This window comes from Etheostoma cragini, chromosome 10, assembly GCF_013103735.1.
Source record: "Etheostoma cragini isolate CJK2018 chromosome 10, CSU_Ecrag_1.0, whole genome shotgun sequence".
NCBI lineage: Eukaryota > Metazoa > Chordata > Actinopteri > Perciformes > Percidae > Etheostoma > Etheostoma cragini.
The window spans coordinates 25,617,573-25,635,874 of NC_048416.1; the positions used below are offsets into that span (position 1 = coordinate 25,617,573).

An 18,302-nucleotide genomic window follows, 5' to 3' on the forward strand; every position below is an offset into this window, starting at 1 on the left:
AAAGTATAGAAAGACATCGCTTGTCATTTAAAATGCATGCCGAATGTGAGCCTCTGTCCAAGTTATGTTTGCTGTCCCTTTAATCATAGTGACGTTTAACGTTTAACAAATACAACCTACGTTTAACAAATACAACCTACAATTATATGATTTGTCTATTAAATGTCCCATTACTTTATTCTTGGGACCTGATTAGTTCCAGGTTCTTATAGGTAATCTCTTCGGAGCTTTACGGTAGACTGAGGCGGGACTAAACTTTAACCAGGAAGTTTACAGAACCGCTCCATGTTTACACATGTTTGTGCGTTCACGTGGAGTAGATTTCTACTATTAAAATGTCTTCAAAGAAAAATAAAAGCAAATCGAAAAGAGTGAGTGAAAGTGACAGTTCACTCTTATCGAAGGAGGGCTCAAATGATTCCTCCAACCTGCAGACATCTGGCCACGAAGGAGGAAGCTGCAAAAGTTTACACATCAACTCATTCACTGTCATCGATTTCATTGAAAAAGGTAAGACATTTTACAGGCTTTACAACAGTTGTAACTTATGTAAATCCTTTCAGCAAATGAACCAATCTTCCGTATGAAGATGGGAGATCTGCCGTGGTCCTTGCTGCACTAAGTCATGCTGAGATGCTGGATGTACAGAGGCACAATTTCATAGATCTATCTCTCTATATACACATATTACATAGATCTATCTCTGTATATACACATATTTGATAGACTATCTCTCTATATACACATGTTTCCTAGATCTGTCTCTGTATATAGACATATTTCATAGCTCTATCTTTGTTCTCGAGCCAATTGGATTTAAAATGAGTCACTGACTGAAGCAAAAGTGGCTTCGAGGAAATTTGAGGGTGCCCATCCATATTTAGAGACATTTTTTTGTATCAGCAATGAAGCACAAAGAGGATATTTTATACCCTCAAAGACTAACTTTTGAGGATATCTAATTGGTAAGTGTTTTAGACTTTATTCTGAATGCTTATGGCTCAAATGAATTTTAGCAGCACTTTAAAATATATTTTTGTGCAGAAAAATGACTCTGGATTTTGTCCCCCCTCACGTACATGGGAAACGCTTTAGGATCTCTTAATGTACTCTATGAACAGGAGGAATGATTGCAGCAAGCAAAACCTGTTGTAAACTTGAACAATTTTGAACATAATCTTCTAAAAGTTAGAGTCAGCACTTATTCTTCAGCACAATGTTGTGGAAAAGAGACTTCAGATACAGTATTAGTGGACCACTATGGTCTATATAAAAGAGACTTCAGATACAGTATTAGGGGACCACTAAGGTCTATATAAAAGAGACTTCAGATACAGTATTGGGCGACCACTACGGTCTATATAAAATACACTTCAGATACAGTATTAGGGGACCACTATATAAAAACGTCCGAAGAGCACCATGTCATGGTTCCTTTAACAAGGAACATCCCTCGGAATAAGCAGGGTCACTTCTGACACCTGAGGACATTTACAGCAAGTACTACTACTTTTTATATCAAGTGAAGTCTGAATGTGGGTCTTTTTGTTGTTGGTTTTATTTCACATCAAATGTTTGTTGATTTTCTTCACAGCGGATGACAAAACACCCAAAAGTTGCAGATCAACTTTAGTCCAACTGAGCCTCAATTCCATGAAGTCGGCCAGCGTTTGCATCGGGAGACCAGTCCTGCTGACGAGTCCCACGGGACAGCAAGAGGTGTTGTCTTCTCTTCTTCTCATCAGTTTCTGTGTCCAATATTTTGTAAACACATGTATTGTTATCGTAAAGCTCTACTATAACATATTAGATGGGCATTGTTGTTTTGTCTTACTGTCTTTTTTTAAAGGTGTTAATCTTCACTGGTCGCACGATATGATTACCATTATCCTGTCAACGGTTTGGATCGATTTGATATCCCGATGCATCACGATGTGTCACCTCCTCAATACTACTAATATTGCTACACATGGTTGTCATCAACAAATTCAAGTAGTCACATCCTCACAACTCAAATTCCCCTTGTTATTGTATCTGCTCTTAAAAAAAAAGACACTTCCCTAATGGACACAGCAGACAACAGACATGCATTTTACTAAAAAAGCAGCAAGTGGAAAATCAACAAGTACCGTATAGGTCATGGAATTGTCCAGGTCCACATTGTGATGCAATGATTATTTCAACACCCCTGCTGTCCTTTATCCCTTACCTGATCAAATCAGTGTAAAAACCTACCTCTTCAGTCTGGCATGCTCATGTCTAGTTTAATTTCATTTGTTAATTGCTTTGTATTTCTAGGTGGTCTTTGTTGTGCATCTGTTTTTTTCATCTTTTACTATTTGTACATGGAATGTGTCTAGCATGAAGAAAATGTGGTTATGGTTTCTGTTCTCCGGAAGCCACCTTCCAACTTTTTAGCTGCCTGCAAATAATCTTCCAGCTCTGAAAGCTTTTTAATACTAATTTTTTTCTATTTCTCTGTCTTACAGGTGTGCTTAGGTTGGCCGGTTGCCTCTTTTCCTGGCGGAAAAGTTGGTCTTCAGAAATGTGCTCAGACTAACCTCAGAGTAAAGTCAGGGGATGACGTGACCCTGCATCCACTGACGGGTCCTGTCCTTCAGGCGGAGGAGGTGGTCCTCTCTAACAGGTAATCTGGCTCTCATTAACAAAAAACATAGAGTAGTAAAATTTTAATATTCTTCTAAGTACATTATACCACATTCTAGGTATTGTACTCCGTTTCTAGTTTATTAGGCACAACTAGCTAAAACTAATGCAGTGAACACAGGGTACAAAATAAACTTTATATCCATCGTGAATATAGAAATTCTACCAGCCACTTAATAGATTACCATTTTTAAAATTTTTGGGCTTGGGGGTGTGAAGCAAATCTCCCAGCCACTGGCTAATTTTGTACCCTGCGTATACATCGCTGCATAAAATCATAAAGGTAATAATTAATAAATTAATGTAGACTAAATATGCATATCTCCATATCCACTGTGTCATTTTTCTTAGAAATATCATAAATCTCTACCGTTCATTTTATTCATGAACATCTGTAGCTGAAACCCCTGAATCTTACTACAAATAGCTGATTGAGTTATTTACTCTAAAGTTATTGTTCTCATGTACAACAGTATCCACAATCATTTTCTACCTCTAAAAAACTTTTAGATTGTATCACACACCTTTTTTATGTTGTGTATCTCAGGTAAAGGCTGCCATCTGCCGGTAATTTGTTGAAACTGCATTTTAAATGCCAAACTACCTATTAACTATTAGATCTATCTATTTATTAGTATTGTCGGGAGTTTACCTAGTCACATGGTGCATCTGTTTGTAATTATATTTATTTATTTTTATATAACTTTATATGACATATTTTTATTCTGGATTATCCTTTTCATTTTTCAACGTTTTAAAAAAAAATCTGTGCTTTGTGTTCTATGTGATGCTGAACCTTTAAAGAGATTTTAATGAGTCATGTTGAGAATATACTGTATATATATATGTATAGTACATTATAGTTTATTCTCACATAAACTTTCATTCAGGTCAAAAGATGACACAATAGAGACAGATGAGTTCAAGAACTTCTTCCTGAGGTCCCTGGGTAAGTCAGTCCCTTCACAATGTTTATTGGAACGTCAGTAGAAAGTACTTTGGGAGTAGGGATGGGAATTTTAGGGAATCCTACAATTCATTTCCTACTATTGATGATGAAATTAGATTCAGAATTGATTCTCCCTTCAAAATCTGATTCTCCATAGCATAAATAGAAAGAGGGCCACTGTTTTTTGGCTCTGAAATGAAATTTAAAACACAACTGGCAGATCAGCTAACTGGCCACGATTAAGGTCACTTCCTGAATGAACCAAAATATAAATAAAAAGTGCTTATAAACAAAGTTGTGACAGTCATCTTCCTGTAGAATGATAATGTCATGCAAACATTTGTGCACAGTATACATTAAATACATTTACAATAATTTGCTGAATATATCCAGAAATTATTAGATTTTTTATTAACAGTATGCACAGCTGTTTGGGTTTGTTTTGTATTTCTCTTTTGAGGTAAAGGGGAGGAAATCCCTGTGCTACAGCAGCTCAAACAATGTACACACATCAGCATAATACACATACAAATTAAGTAGACATAGGAGAAAACATAGGAGAGTGTCATGTAGGGGCTGAGATGATTGATGCCAGCCTAACATCCTCTTCTCCCTCACCTCATCTATCGTGTCCAGAGGGCAGACCAGAACTGGGCTAGCCCTCTTCACCATCATTCATCATTCATACATGGACGGATGGATAGATAATGTCCTGGTTTTGAATTGCTGTTCATGTTTAGTTATGTTCCAGACTATCATAACTGCTCTACTGGTTTATCTGTCTTGCTGTTTGTCTCTGCCAGTTGGGAACATCATTTTGCCAGGGAATGTCATCCCCCTGACCTTCTTCGGCCGGTCATGCAGTCTACGGGTCGAGACCATAAGAGGGGAGGACGGAGTCACGCTCCGCAGACCAGCTGCTCCTCCAGGACTGGGCCCTGACACGGACGAGTCCTGCGTGATGACCTCCGTGCTGGACTCCACGTCTGCTGACCTCTCACTGCAGCTCAGCTTGCTCACCGTGGATGACAACAGCGCTGACGGGACACCAAGCGTGCACGGAGAGCCGGGTCCTGCAGCCAGCACCCCACACCGACGAGCCCACTTGCCTTCTCTCTCCTCGCCCGCTGCTCCTTGCACCCCATCCTGCAACCCCCAGAATCCTCCTGCAGAGACAGCAGAGGATGCCTTCAGTCTGGAAGGCTCCCTAAGCTCAGAGCAGGCAGAGAAAACCCCCACAGCTCCCCCTGGTGGTGTTCTGAGTACTGACACCTTCTACTGCCTGTCCTGCACCACTAAAGTGAGTTTCCGGGACAGAGCAGGGCAGGAGGATGCAGACACACAGGCCAAAATGTCAAAGGTCAAATACAGCATGATTGGCGGCCTCAGCAGCCAGTTGGATGTCATCAGAGAGACCATTGAGCTTCCTCTGAAACATCCCGAGTTGTTCTCCAACTATGGTAGGTCAGACAGCACAGCGCTGTTCCACATACATTAATTACACAAAAAAATGTTGATCAAGGGCTTAATTTAACATGAAAACTCATAGACCTAATGGTTTTCGATGCAGGGATCCCACCCCCGCGAGGGGTGCTTCTGTATGGTCCCCCAGGCACAGGAAAGACTATGATTGGACGAGCCATAGCCAATGAGGTTGGAGCTCACATGACGGTGATCAACGGCCCCGAGATCATGAGCAAGTACGGTCATATTGCTCAATATTGTTTCAGCCAGCCAAATGAAGAATTGACAATAAAGATGACAATTCAAATCCTCTCTTAATGTGTTTAAGAGCAATTTACCAAACAACCGTTGAACAAGCAGAACATTAACTTGAATATGAGCGCTCATCTCAGTTTCAACTCTAGATTCAGGCTGTACTGGACCCCCCCCTGGGGATTCATTTGAATAAGAAAACTTAGTTTTTGATAATTTTATGTACTTAAACATAGTATACATTCATGTTTGTAAAATTGTCAGAAATAACAGAAACAAGTATAGAATTTCTTTCAAATAAATTTACTTTAATAAAAATGATGTTTTAATGTCTTTGCAGATTCTACGGGGAAACAGAAGCGAGGCTGAGGCAAATATTTACTGAAGCGTCTCAGAGGTAAAACTGGATGTTTTCTTTTTACTGACATTTTGTTACATTTTTAGTCATTTTTCCTGTGCAATAGAAAAATACTCTGGCTAACAAATAAAGCCGTCAAACTGTACAAACAGTGCCATAAGTAAAACATGTATGTGCTTACAGGGTCAAATCAAACATCAAGCTCATTTGTTGAACAGAACTAATTAAATTCATAATTTAAAGTGCTGGGTCTTAAAGTCATTATCAGCTTGTGATGTTGGTTCTTACAGTCTTGTTGGTCATTTTATAAACTTCATGTAGAACGTTAATGTACAACATTTTTCCCATTTTCACTTGATTTACAGACAGCCTGCGATAATCTTTATTGATGAGCTGGATGCTTTGTGCCCAAAGCGAGAGGGAGCGCAAAATGAGGTGGAGAAACGAGTTGTTGCATCCCTTCTGACTCTGATGGATGGGATTGGTTCAGTAAGTGTCTTTTTTTAACCTTTTGTCCCACCATGAATCAAACAGTGAAACATCATCTCCATCACAAGTTCCAAAAGTCCAAGGCATCACTTTAAAGGTTCCCTTTCACACATATTTCATTACTTTGTGGTAATGTCTGAAGTTCTACCATGGACTCTGTAACATTTCTTGTGGATAAAATGCCTTGTTTACGTTGTTTCAAGTCATTCTAGTGTGGCAATAAAGCCTGCAGGAAGGCTCAGCTCAATTTGTGCCAGTTCTCATTTATATTCAACAAGCTAAGCTGCTTGACCCTGATTGGCTAACAGCTAGCCAATGAGAGCTTGGCTATCAGCGTCCCATTCCCAGCGCAACTGGGTGAGCTTATGAATAGTAATGAGCTCAGGCAACATGACATCAGACTGACCAGCTTCTGTAATTGGCCTGATTTCTCTGCTTTATTTCATTGGCTAGAGCTGACAGAGGAGGTAGCAGTTAATTTTCGCATTCACCACATAACACAAACACATATCCATCCATCCATCTTCGACCGCTTATCCGGTATCAGGTCGCGGGGGCAGAAGCTCCAGTACCTAACATATTTAAATAAAAAGGGCCCCTTTTAAATGTCTTTTTTTGTCAGACTAACTGTCCAAAACCCAAAGATTATATTACATGTAAACAGAAGACTACAAAAATCATTATAAAAATAGTTTCACATTTTTTTTGTCTGTCAACTACATTAATAATTATGCACTGTATGATGATAACCGCTTCTTTCTGTGTCCTTTTTTTTTTTATTCCAGCACTTTAAGCACAAATGTCTTTATTCCTTGTTCCATCAATAATTAGTATCAGTATTATAAGCTTCACATTGACCAGTGCATGTTTAGCGTACACATGACTTAAGAATATATGGCTTTTTGCAGCAAAACATGGCTTCATTGGAAATGCAGATTGTCATGCAGAAACCATCTCTGCATGCTGTACGCCTATCAGTCACTGTGGGTTGTGTTTCTGGGGTGTTTGTCCTCTGTAGCGCCCTGTCAGTACCTGATGAGAAAAAAGAGGATTCCTCCCACACAACCCATTGGGAGACTGGGAAACAGATCACCTAAGGTTGCAATGACCTGCCAATTTGGCGTAACTTTATCAGCAAAGGACGGATTGGTGACATTACACAGATACCCCTACGCCCTGCCTGCTCCCCGCTCTGTTTGTTTTCCAGACCAGATGATCCAAGGCCAGCAGCACTGATTGGTTCGTGGAATGGGGATAAAGCACTTCCTGCTCCTCAGCATTCTTGCTTGCACTGTAATTTATTCGTGTTTCAATTCTCCCTACGGTGTTGAAAGCTGAAAAAAATAAAAGAATTCTCATCTTGCAGGCAGACCACCCCGAGAACACTGGACTGACAGTTTAGCATCAGAACGGAGGTCAAATATTCTCTGAGGCTCTGCTTATGAAAACTGACTGGATAGCAAATGCATGGTCAGGAAGTAAAAGTGCAGGGTTGTTTTACTAGACAGTTGATATTGATGACCAAAAGCAACAACTTGCATGTGTTCCTGGTCCACATCTTAGCCAGCACCGCAGATTTGGCACTGGTAGTTTGAAATGTACCCGTCCACATCCATCATGATTGTTATTTCTACATTTTTGATAGTTTTTAAAAGCAGTTCCATAGTTACCACAGCTGTGTGAGTGGACAAACACACTTCAACTTCAATGGGGTTTCACTGGAAAAATAACAAAAGTAAAGTTTCCAGTGGTACTGTGTTGTATGGAGTAACATGAGCACCGCTGAAATAGTTACATGTCTTTTGACGGCTTTCTTAAAAAAATACACATTTCTAAGTGTCCTGATGGCCAGGTGGTTAAGACATTCCATATAAACGCAATGTCCCCAATGTGATTCCAGACAAGACTGATTTCTCTTTTCCTGTCCTTCCAGGAGGGGCACTCAGGTCAGCTGTTAGTCCTGGGGGCCACAAACCGGCCCCATGCCCTCGATCCCGCCCTGCGCCGACCAGGGCGCTTTGACAAAGAGCTGGAGGTGCGTACTACCACGTACTGTAGTAGAGGTGCACGGTAAAAAGACTGTGGTGCATCAGATATGTTTGCATGTGTTATAGCCCACCGCCAGCCAAGTATGTTCATTCAAAACATTTGCTTATTGTGAATCGGTTTTCTTGAAAAAAATGATTAGTGCATAAAATGTCAGCATTTTACAATATTTGCTATTGGTCCGTAAAAACATTCATAACAATGATCACACTGCACTGTGACTCTGCAGTCTCTTGAAGTAATCTGTTTATGGTTTGGGCCCTCAAGGTGCCTTTGAGGGCTCTGCTACAATTACTTTAAGTGTAAATGAAACTTTCTATACTACAGTTCATTGTTCTATTGATTTCATGATGGCAGGTGGGAGTTCCTAGTGCTGCAGAGCGCGCAGATATTTTGCAAAAGCAGCTGAAGTTTTTACCGTGCACAGCCACCACCGAGGAGGTGACGCAGTTGGCCGACGCCACCCATGGATACGTAGGAGCAGACCTCGCAGCTGTTTGCAAAGAAGCAGGCAAGTAAACACTGTCCTACTGTCACGTGGAAAGTTAAATGCTTGGGAATTGAAAAGAAACAACACATTTTGGAGTCATAAGGTCCTAAGGGCTCATGACATTCTGAACGTGGTCTGCAGCGTATTAATAGTTATCTTCCCCTTCTCTTCTCTCCTGTGCCACATGGTGTACCAAAAGGGGCCAAATATAGATTGTAACAAAGTCATTAACTTAGACCATAAAAATGCCACTTGAACCAAGAACATCCACAGCTACGGTTGTGCTAGTCTTTACATCAATTTCCTCTTCCCAAAACCAAAATCATTTGGAAAACCAAAACACAGTCGCACATGCCAGCTGGCGCAAAAATGCTCACCATCTTTTAGCAGTTTGGTTTGCCTTGCGGGCTCAGGCATCCAACCAACAAACAAATAGCATACGGACAACAGTTTATTATTGAGCTTTAGGTACATTTGACTCCAACTCTGTTTGCCCAAACCACAATTCCTAGTGACTTATTGCTTTCTAAATGACTACTTAACAGTTTTTTTAGTTGTTTTCTTGGAACGTCTGACATGCCTGCAGCCCCTTTTGAACACAGAGGGTAAACCATCCTTTGATATTTGCCAAAGAGGAAGTTGTGAGTTACTGTGGTATTCAAATTCCGGTGAGAGAAACCACAGAAACCACCACTTGTTGTGAGATTCCTTTGCCCCCTCACCCCTAATGCCAGAAACCAATCCACCTCACATCCTGAGGACAAGCATATTTGGCTTATATGCTGTGTTTGGGGATCTGAATGTCCTTGGTTGTGGGTGTGCGTGGGATTGTACGAGCACATGCACATTTGTTTTTCTGTGTGTGTGTGACCCCATATGCCTCCTGGGTGGTCCCAACTCCTGGGGTACGTGGCATATTGCCTTTCCAGCTGAGGAGGGAGCAGGGGCTGCTGTACGGAAGCACTCTGGTGAAGAGCGTGATTTACGGTCCGCAAAGGACCAGACGTGACTGGTAGTGTTTTCCGAGAAACCTCCTCACGCCCCAGAGGAAGACAACAACCTCCCCAACCCCGTTTGACTCTGCTTACTTCCCTCAAAGTCTCCCAACCTAAAAAAACACAATACCTCGCAAGTACGCCAAAGTCGAACTAACAGATCCAGAATGCATTGTAATGCTTTAAAGCTTTATTTTTTTATGCCGGCTCCTCATTCTGAAAATAAGTATGAAATACCATCTGAGGAGAAATAGAATACAAATAAAGCTATAAAGCCCTCAGAGTAATGACTCAGAACTCCTGGCAACCATGTGTAATGCCGGGGTGGCCTCTGGTTCACCCAGTGGGAGCGTTCGCCCCATGTTGGCTGAGTCCGAACTGTGGCCCTTTGCTGCTTGTCATCCCCCATCCCTATCCCCCTTTCATGTCTATCTACTATAATAATGGGAAAAAAGCCCCAAAAATAATCTTTAAAAAATCATGTGTAGTGCCATTAGAGGTTCAACTCCAAGTCTGGTCTATGCAAATGATAAATATCTATCTAGCAAATTAGCAAGCAGTTCTGACATTAACCTTTTTTATCTTGTCTATTTGACTAACTTATTATCTAACTTATCTTATTTGTATCTACTATAGCCTTTAGCGTTCACTCAAAAAACCAATGGCAAATATCTATTGATGCACAAGGTGACGAGACATCTTAACAACAGGGAATATTGTGATACACTATGCTGCTCTTCTCTACCACAGAAACTAGCTGTAGTTGTGCCAGTACTGTGATTATCTAGCTAAAAAAGGTACATTAGTAAAATGTGCCTTTTCTTTAGTTCTAGTGCTTATTCAACATAAAACATGGCGCTTTTCAGTTTCAGTCAGTTGTTTGTCAGTTTATCACATGCAGCTGTTTGTATGGTTTATCTGCTGTGTTTACATGAATGAAAAAGCAATTTCAAGTGTCAGCACTTTAGACAATATCATTTGTAACCATAGTGTAAGGTCCTCATCATTAAAGAAAAACACTATTAAAAGTATAACACTGAGTAAAAGATACAAAAAATATAAAATAAGATAAGCGGCATAATAACTGTACATACACATTCATAATCAACGTTACTCATGGGTAAGGATCCACCCTCACCCTGCCCCCATACCACAACACATAGTTTAAATCTGCATAAACAGACACACACACACACACAAACACACACACACACACGCACACAAACATACTTTCACAAGTTGATATCTGTTTTTTCCTTCTTTGCTTTCATCGAAAGGAACAAAAGCCAAAGAAGCACAAAAACACATCGAGTAGGAACTGCAGTTGTTTCCTTCTGCTGCTCAGGTAACAATGAGCTGCTGGGAGAGCGTACTCTTCGACCCACCGCTTCCTGAAAAATACAAATGGGGGGACGATATAGCGACGGCTGCGACACGCTCGGGTCACAAACAATATCCCTACCTTGCACAGCTGCGGAGAAGCATGCACTCATACACACTTATGACTTTGGCTTTAGGCACACACATACACACACACAAAGAAGAAGCATGTTTCACATCCTGCCTTCAGTACAATACCAACCTGCTTATAAATTAGAGAGTAAGACTATTTAAACCAATACCTTGTCTCTGGAGAAAGGCGGAGGCAAGGATAAAAAGCCAAGGGCTTGATTTTCTGTATGGGCGTTTTGTCTTCTTTGTGAGCATGTCTGTGTGTGGATAAGAATAGATGGGAAATCTTGATGTCATTCAGGAAGTGTTTGTTTGTCCAGCCTGAGTTGTACCAAGTCCCAGAAACAACTTCTTGACAACAGATGCGTTATATAATCAGATCTTAATTACAGTTAATCACGGATTGGCCAGCTTGGTATGTAATATAATGCACACTCATACCAGATCTATTAAAGTCTGTTTCATTCACCTCCCCTCAAATCCCCTTTAAGCCTCCACTGAGCTCACAAATTATTAAGAAAATCTGTGCTTTACATCATGTGACCTGAATGAGGGAAGCCAGGTTGAACGCTGTGATCCTTTTAATGAAAAGAAGGATTTTAAAAGCTGAAGAGAAAAAACAGGAATGCGTTTCACTTTTCAAAAGCCCCATCCGGTTTACGTCTACAATTTCTCGCAAAATACATTTATAAGTGTTGCTGTAAAACTAAATTACAAATTTCCCAAGAGCAAGCATTTTGGTGCTATGGGTAGAGAATGATGTCATGAAGCCAAAAAATATAATAGTCCAATTTGACAGTCTGTTGAAATAAACCTTGTATTGTAAGACAACTTCTTTTTTAAGAAACTATTTTGATGTGTTTTCCCGTAACTTTTGTAATTTTACATGTTTAAAAATATCTAATTAATATCTATTGCAGTATTCATAATCAATTTCGCAATATCACGTTTTGTATAATGTGAAACTGTATTCCTGTAAAAAGAAAAGATTAGTGAAGTCATGAAACATGAACTTACTTGTGTGTATTTAGTATAGTTGTTGAATATTTCCTACATGAAATCCTTTCATGTCGCACCAAAAAAACTATGCTCCCTTTCTTGTATTGTTTACTTTTTCTATTTTTTCTAATCTACAAGAGGTAATTCTCTCCTGTATTTGACAAGATTAGTGAAAAATCAACCAAAACAGTGTTTGTTATTCTTCTTAACTATTTTGTTAATCATTTTGCAGCCTGAATCTCCCAGTTTGGGATCCACTGTGCAAGATGCCCTCAGAATTGAAGTCACTTTTTGATGGTCAGATCATATTTAATGACCAGTTGCTATAGAAAACAGTGTTTGCAGCCCAACAACATAGTTAAGTACCAGCTGGGGAATTACAGTTCTGCAATTCAAATGCATAATTTGATTCCCTCATTTCTCCACTGCAAACTGCTGCAGGAGGAAAGGTCAGAGCAACACTAGCTGAACTGTAGTAACCTTAATTGAGGACCTCTAGTGGGCACATAATATATTTCCGGGGAGGTAAACAGCCAAGCGTGAAGTGAATGCAATGTGAACACAGTGAGATGGATTAAAGCCACTCATGGCCTACTCAGCTGTACTGATCTTCAATGTTTTTTAAGCCAAGGACTACGGTGGCCGACAGGGGCAAATGCCCTGCAACTTAAGAAAACTCATGCAAATAGACAAAACACAAGCAAACAACTTAATTATTCTGACAACACCTGAGCAGCATTCAGCAAACTCACTGCAAATACAGACAACACAACCAAATACATAATTGTGCTGCAAATATAGAAACGATGCAGAATAAAAAAGTCACAATCCCCGAAAAAATAAGCTACGCACAAAGAAAAGCAGATGCAACAAAAAAGATAGATTGATAGATAGATTGATAGACTTTATTCATCCCAAAAGAAATTTTAGGCATCCAGTAGCAAGACAACCATAACACAACAAACACACATACACAATTATATCACACATACATAAGAATATCACATACTTAAGAATAAAAATCACTCCCAGAAATGTAATGACCATGAGAAGGTGAGATGGTATGGTAGACTGTGTGCAGTGGTGAAAATGAACAGTGCAGGGATTGAAAAGTGCTGTCGATCATGATTAAATATTAACTATGTCTATGAAATATAAACATAATAACCTATAAACTGAATAAGAACAATATGTAACAGGGAATTAGATGTAGATGTTATGACCACAGTCCAGATTGTGCAGGAGGGCTAATATAGCCAATAAGACAGCAGACAAGTGATATGACCATAGTGAGACCATAGTGTAAATATTAAGTCTATGTTTGACATATGTTTTCCGTGGGATTTATCAAACTGAATAAATCCCCCCCCCCCCCCGCACATATAAGCACAAAACTGCTAACTCCAATGTGTTGTAAGTAAAACATCTGCTGAAAAAGTGATTGTATTCATTAGGCTAATTGCTACGTTATGTAATATACTAAGTTATCAAAATAGCCTAATAATTGTTGCCATCATTTTATATATCAGGTTTAAATGTTAACCATACATGTAGCACAGGGAATCCTTAGGATGATCTGTGTCTTTGAAGGGCCTTCATGACAACTTCACCTGGGCCAGTAACCAGTGGGGACTTACATTTACTAATAATATCTTGGATTTATGTTAAGACCTTTTAATTCTTTTAAGTAAATAATTTGAAAGCCCCCGTACATTGATTCTTAGGACCCCCTGTTGAAGATTCCTGCTGTAGAGAGATGTAGTGTTGAAGTATCATTATTTTTTTTTTGTCTTTCTAACTTTGGAATCAATGAGATTTTTCAAGTTTACTACTCAAACTCCTCGCAGAACTAAAGCACACATCTCTGTAAATCTCTGTTTAGTTTCTGAATGTTGACCTTCTATCAGACTCGCTCCTCTGAACTTCATCTGTCTCAGTTACTGTGTCTGAAGTGGACATGGCTTTCATCATGGTTTCTTGCAGGTTGACAGATTTATGTACACATTGAGATGATCTGCTGGACTGTGTTAGTCACAGCAGAAAAATGTACAGCCTGCACGCCAGTAACTCTATTTATAAAGCTCATGGACAGCGTTGCGGTTGTGTCTGATGTATCTCCTCGTCACGTCATTCTGACTGGCCTTTAAGTCAGACGTGTGTCAGCACGCACGCTGTTACTGGACGCAGATAGAGCCGTTGTAGAAGTCATGTTTTATTGTTTGTTCGCTGCAGAACTCCGATACCGCTGCTCCACGTCTGATTCACATGGTTGACGTTCTGTTGCCTTTCAGCTTTTGGAAGGTGCGAAGAAAGTTTGACAAGTTTGATATTTGGTCAAATACAAACAAGTGCAAAACTCTTACTACACTTAATATTAATTTAATATTGAAATTTAGTAGTTAATGTTTTGTTGTTGCGTTTTTCCTCATCCAAATTAAGAGTCTAATGATACAGCAAAGAATCTAAAGACGACTTGTGATTCTGACTTGAATTAATCCAGAGTGGACTGTCTGGTGCTTATTTACAAATTGATATAAAATTAGGTTTTATCTCTATCTTTAGCATAAAAGTTTAGCAAAGACAAATATCTTGGCTTGGTGCCATCATTTCACTGAACCTGTGTGCTTTCTATCTTTAAAAAGAAAAAAGGCCCTTTAATATCGCTCCTTAGTGGAGCTCCTGTACATGCCGAGGCCCTAACCTGCAACAAGGAGTCATAGTCCCACGCTGCCTCCTTGTAGGAGTCACAAGCCATAAAGGTTAAGCAGATCCATTAGATTCAGAGCAGGAACATTTTAGGAATGACAAAGCCACAGTTTAGAAGAAGAGGAAGAAACAGGCAAAGTAGGTGATGTGCTGATTCAAACGATAAAGAGAGAGCCAACAGCAGGTGTTGTATTTAGATTTTTGATCTCCAAAGAGATTTCCTTCGTAGGCGCAGATTTCTTCTGATCTCACTCCCCCAAACGTAACATTGACCCTGTTCCCAGTTTAACACAGATTATACAAACAACACAAACTGGTCTTCATAATGAATCCCTCCAGGTGTTTTGTGTGGTATTGGAAGCTACCATGTGGTCTCGCGGAGCCTCGCAGACTCTGGGCGTCACTCTGTCGTCCTGTTGGCGTTCTACTGATCCCGGTGCGAGCAGATGACTCATTTCCACAGTCTAAACACTGCAAATTGTGTGTGTGAGGGGGCACGTTTGTTCGTGTGTGTGTATGCGTGTGCGTGCTTGTTTGGTTTGTGCCACATCCGGGCGCACTGTTTACAAGCCTCTCTAAACAGGGGAAGCCCACTGGAACAAAAAGGGCCAGTAAAATTGATTATGCGGAATAATAAACACACAACTTTGCACTTTGTCAGCTGAAAGCTTTTTTGGTTTGCCTCTTATTTGACAGCAAAGATCAGGCTCAATATTTAACATCCACCTCTCCAGCTTAGACTGAACTGCTTAAATGATTTACTCGGTAATTGTGCAAAGTGATTTGGCTAACACACGTCAGTCCTCTAAAGCTAAATACTTACTTCACTGAGTAGAAACAAGGAAGAAAAGAGGTGGCAAAAATGAGCTTTGTGTTTGACATAAATTCTGCAGTAGAGGACCAAATGGGCCAAACACTGCTGATGCCGGCAGCATTGCCTTATAAAGGGTCTTTTCTTACTCGTTTGTCCTTTTAAAGACACGTCAGGAATTTTGGAACACGTCACATAAATAACAGTTGGATCAATATGTGAAGTTTATTTGAGGCCTGTGTTTATAAAATCCAAAAATATGCTGCTTTTACTCCCCAACCCCAGCACTTACCTTTTACCGTGGGTGTGTTTGTGTGTGTGTGCATGTTTTACGCATGTTTGCAGTGTGTTAGGACGTATCTTTGTCATCTCTGTGTGTTTTTGCACTTTAAGAGCACATATTATTGTGGTGTTTCAGCTCCGGGAACAGATGTTGGATATTGTAAATACAGGTGCAAAGAGTGTTCCGGAAGCCCCGGCGAGTTATGAAAACGTTCCTGCGGTTTTGTAATGGTGTATTACGTAAAGTATTTCACAATTTATCAGAGGACAGCATCACAGGAGAGCTCTCGGCTCAAGCTTGTGGGGGTTGGGTGCAGTGCTACACAATGCAACATAACGCTACACACAGTCCTGAGTCTTTCCTGTTGAAATGTGGAATGCACTGTTGAAGTGCAGGTGGGACTTCTTTTTTTTGGGGATTATTTTCGGGGGCTTTTCCCTTTTTATTAGTGACAATGGATAGACAGGAAAGAGGGAGAGAGATGGATGGAAGAGAGATGACACGCAGCAAAGGGGCCACAGGTTGGACTCGAAACTCAACCGCTGCAGGACTCCACCTACGTGGGCCGCGCGCTCTTACTGGGTGAGCCAGAGGCCAACCCTGATGGGACTTCTTTTGACACACCTTCCTGGACTCTGTGGGTGATGATCTGCTGTCTCTGACAATGGAGCTTTGTGGGTATTTCGCTTTTGAAGTCTTACACTGGAAACTACTTAAACACTGTGCACCTCCTACCTTGTTTTTTTTCTTCCTCCCTTGTAGCTGAGGGCAAGTCTCAGACATTTCACTGGATTTACTTCCAGTTGCATGACTGAAACTACATTATACAGCTGCACAGTGCACATAATGCATGTGGTTTATAGCCTGGCCAATACTGAATTTTTTGAAGCCAACATTTTTTATAAAAAAAAGAAGAAATTCTCTGATTCCAGGTTCTTAAATTTGAAGATATTCAAAAAAAAAATTCTCTCCTCTATGACACTGAACTGAATATCTTCGACTTGTGGACAAAACAAGACATTTGAGGATGTCATCTTGAGCTATGGCAAACACTAATGGGCATTTTTTCACAATTTTCTGGCATTCTTATAGAACAAACAACTATTCATTATTTGCAGCCCTACACATAATCAACATATATACAGTATTTATTCATGATAACGACAAACTAATAGAGACATATCTTTGGCATTTTTCTACTGCATTTTCATGTTAATATTTGCTGTCATACATTCCGATGCAGTGGCTGATACATGCTGGGCTGGTTTATTGTCCAGGCTGTGGACCTGTTGTGGCTCAAAGATTTGAGCAGCTTCTTTTCAACACAGCATGGACACAAGAGTAGTTTGTAAGAGGTATGGTGCACTGGATAAATGTTACTGAAGTGGAGGCAAACCAACCTCTTATACCCCAACCAGCAAAAGATGCTCTTACACTGCTGGTGCATGCTGACATAACCATTTACTGAAACCGCTCTTTTTTCCCCAGTTTTTTCTTTAAAGTACCCCTTATTATGCTCATTTTCAGGTTCATTTTTGTATTTTGGGTTTCTACTAGAACATGTTTACATAGACTTTCAATGTTAAAAAAATACTCTGTCTGAAACCCTCAATTTTAACGGCTGTCTCCTGAAAATTTACTATTACTGGACTGTAGCTGCACTTTCTACACACACGCACACACACACACACACACACACACACACACACACACACATATATAACTTTACTCGAAGGTATCTACATAAAAGTGACACGACACTGTCATGACACATGAACCCTAACCATAAGTTCTCATGACAAAACCAAATGACACTTATTAAAAGAAGCATTATGTTATAAACATTTAGGACTTGTTTATGATGTTTATGACATGTTTATGACCGTATCATTCCACTCTTATGTAGATACCTTCATGTACATTGTAACCAAATATATATGGTATGGTTGTGACGTGACATCATAACCTTACAGAAGTGCTGACAACTCATATAAAGGCACCTTTCTGTATACAGGATATGTGCATTTCTCTGTGGATGGAGCCTATTGACACTTTCACAGTATTTATATAATACTGCTAAAATATTTCGACCGGCCTTGTTCCCGATCCTGAATGTATTTCAGATCCTGAGGAACAGTTTGGAATGTGCAGGGATGTTTTACTGGATTGCATGGTCCAGTATGTGCTCCCTCTGTTGTAGTGTTTTGTATTCAGGGGTTTGAGGCTTTAGTAAAGAGGGAGCCAATTTGGCGCAAGGGTCAGCGGAGGTGACCCTCAAAGAGATGGCCTTGATTTTGGGGAAGGCCTGTTTGGACCCACATAATTAAGACCATTTCTGTTT

General features: G+C 40.1%; 1 protein-coding gene across 1 annotated transcript in view; it reads left to right on the plus strand.

The window, feature by feature from the left end:
* The first annotated feature begins 219 nt into the window (after positions 1-219).
* The window catches only part of spata5 (spermatogenesis associated 5), a 110,134-nt gene continuing 92,051 nt past the window's right edge, over positions 220-18,302 (plus strand). Inside the window, exons 1-10 of the mRNA XM_034882951.1 lie at positions 220-510; positions 1,595-1,719; positions 2,490-2,647; positions 3,558-3,616; positions 4,420-5,076; positions 5,187-5,316; positions 5,673-5,729; positions 6,056-6,179; positions 8,113-8,214; positions 8,583-8,736. Of these exons, the coding sequence (XP_034738842.1) occupies positions 336-510; positions 1,595-1,719; positions 2,490-2,647; positions 3,558-3,616; positions 4,420-5,076; positions 5,187-5,316; positions 5,673-5,729; positions 6,056-6,179; positions 8,113-8,214; positions 8,583-8,736 (1,741 nt within the window). The 5' untranslated portion in view covers positions 220-335. The remainder of the gene's footprint in view (positions 511-1,594; positions 1,720-2,489; positions 2,648-3,557; positions 3,617-4,419; positions 5,077-5,186; positions 5,317-5,672; positions 5,730-6,055; positions 6,180-8,112; positions 8,215-8,582; positions 8,737-18,302) is intronic.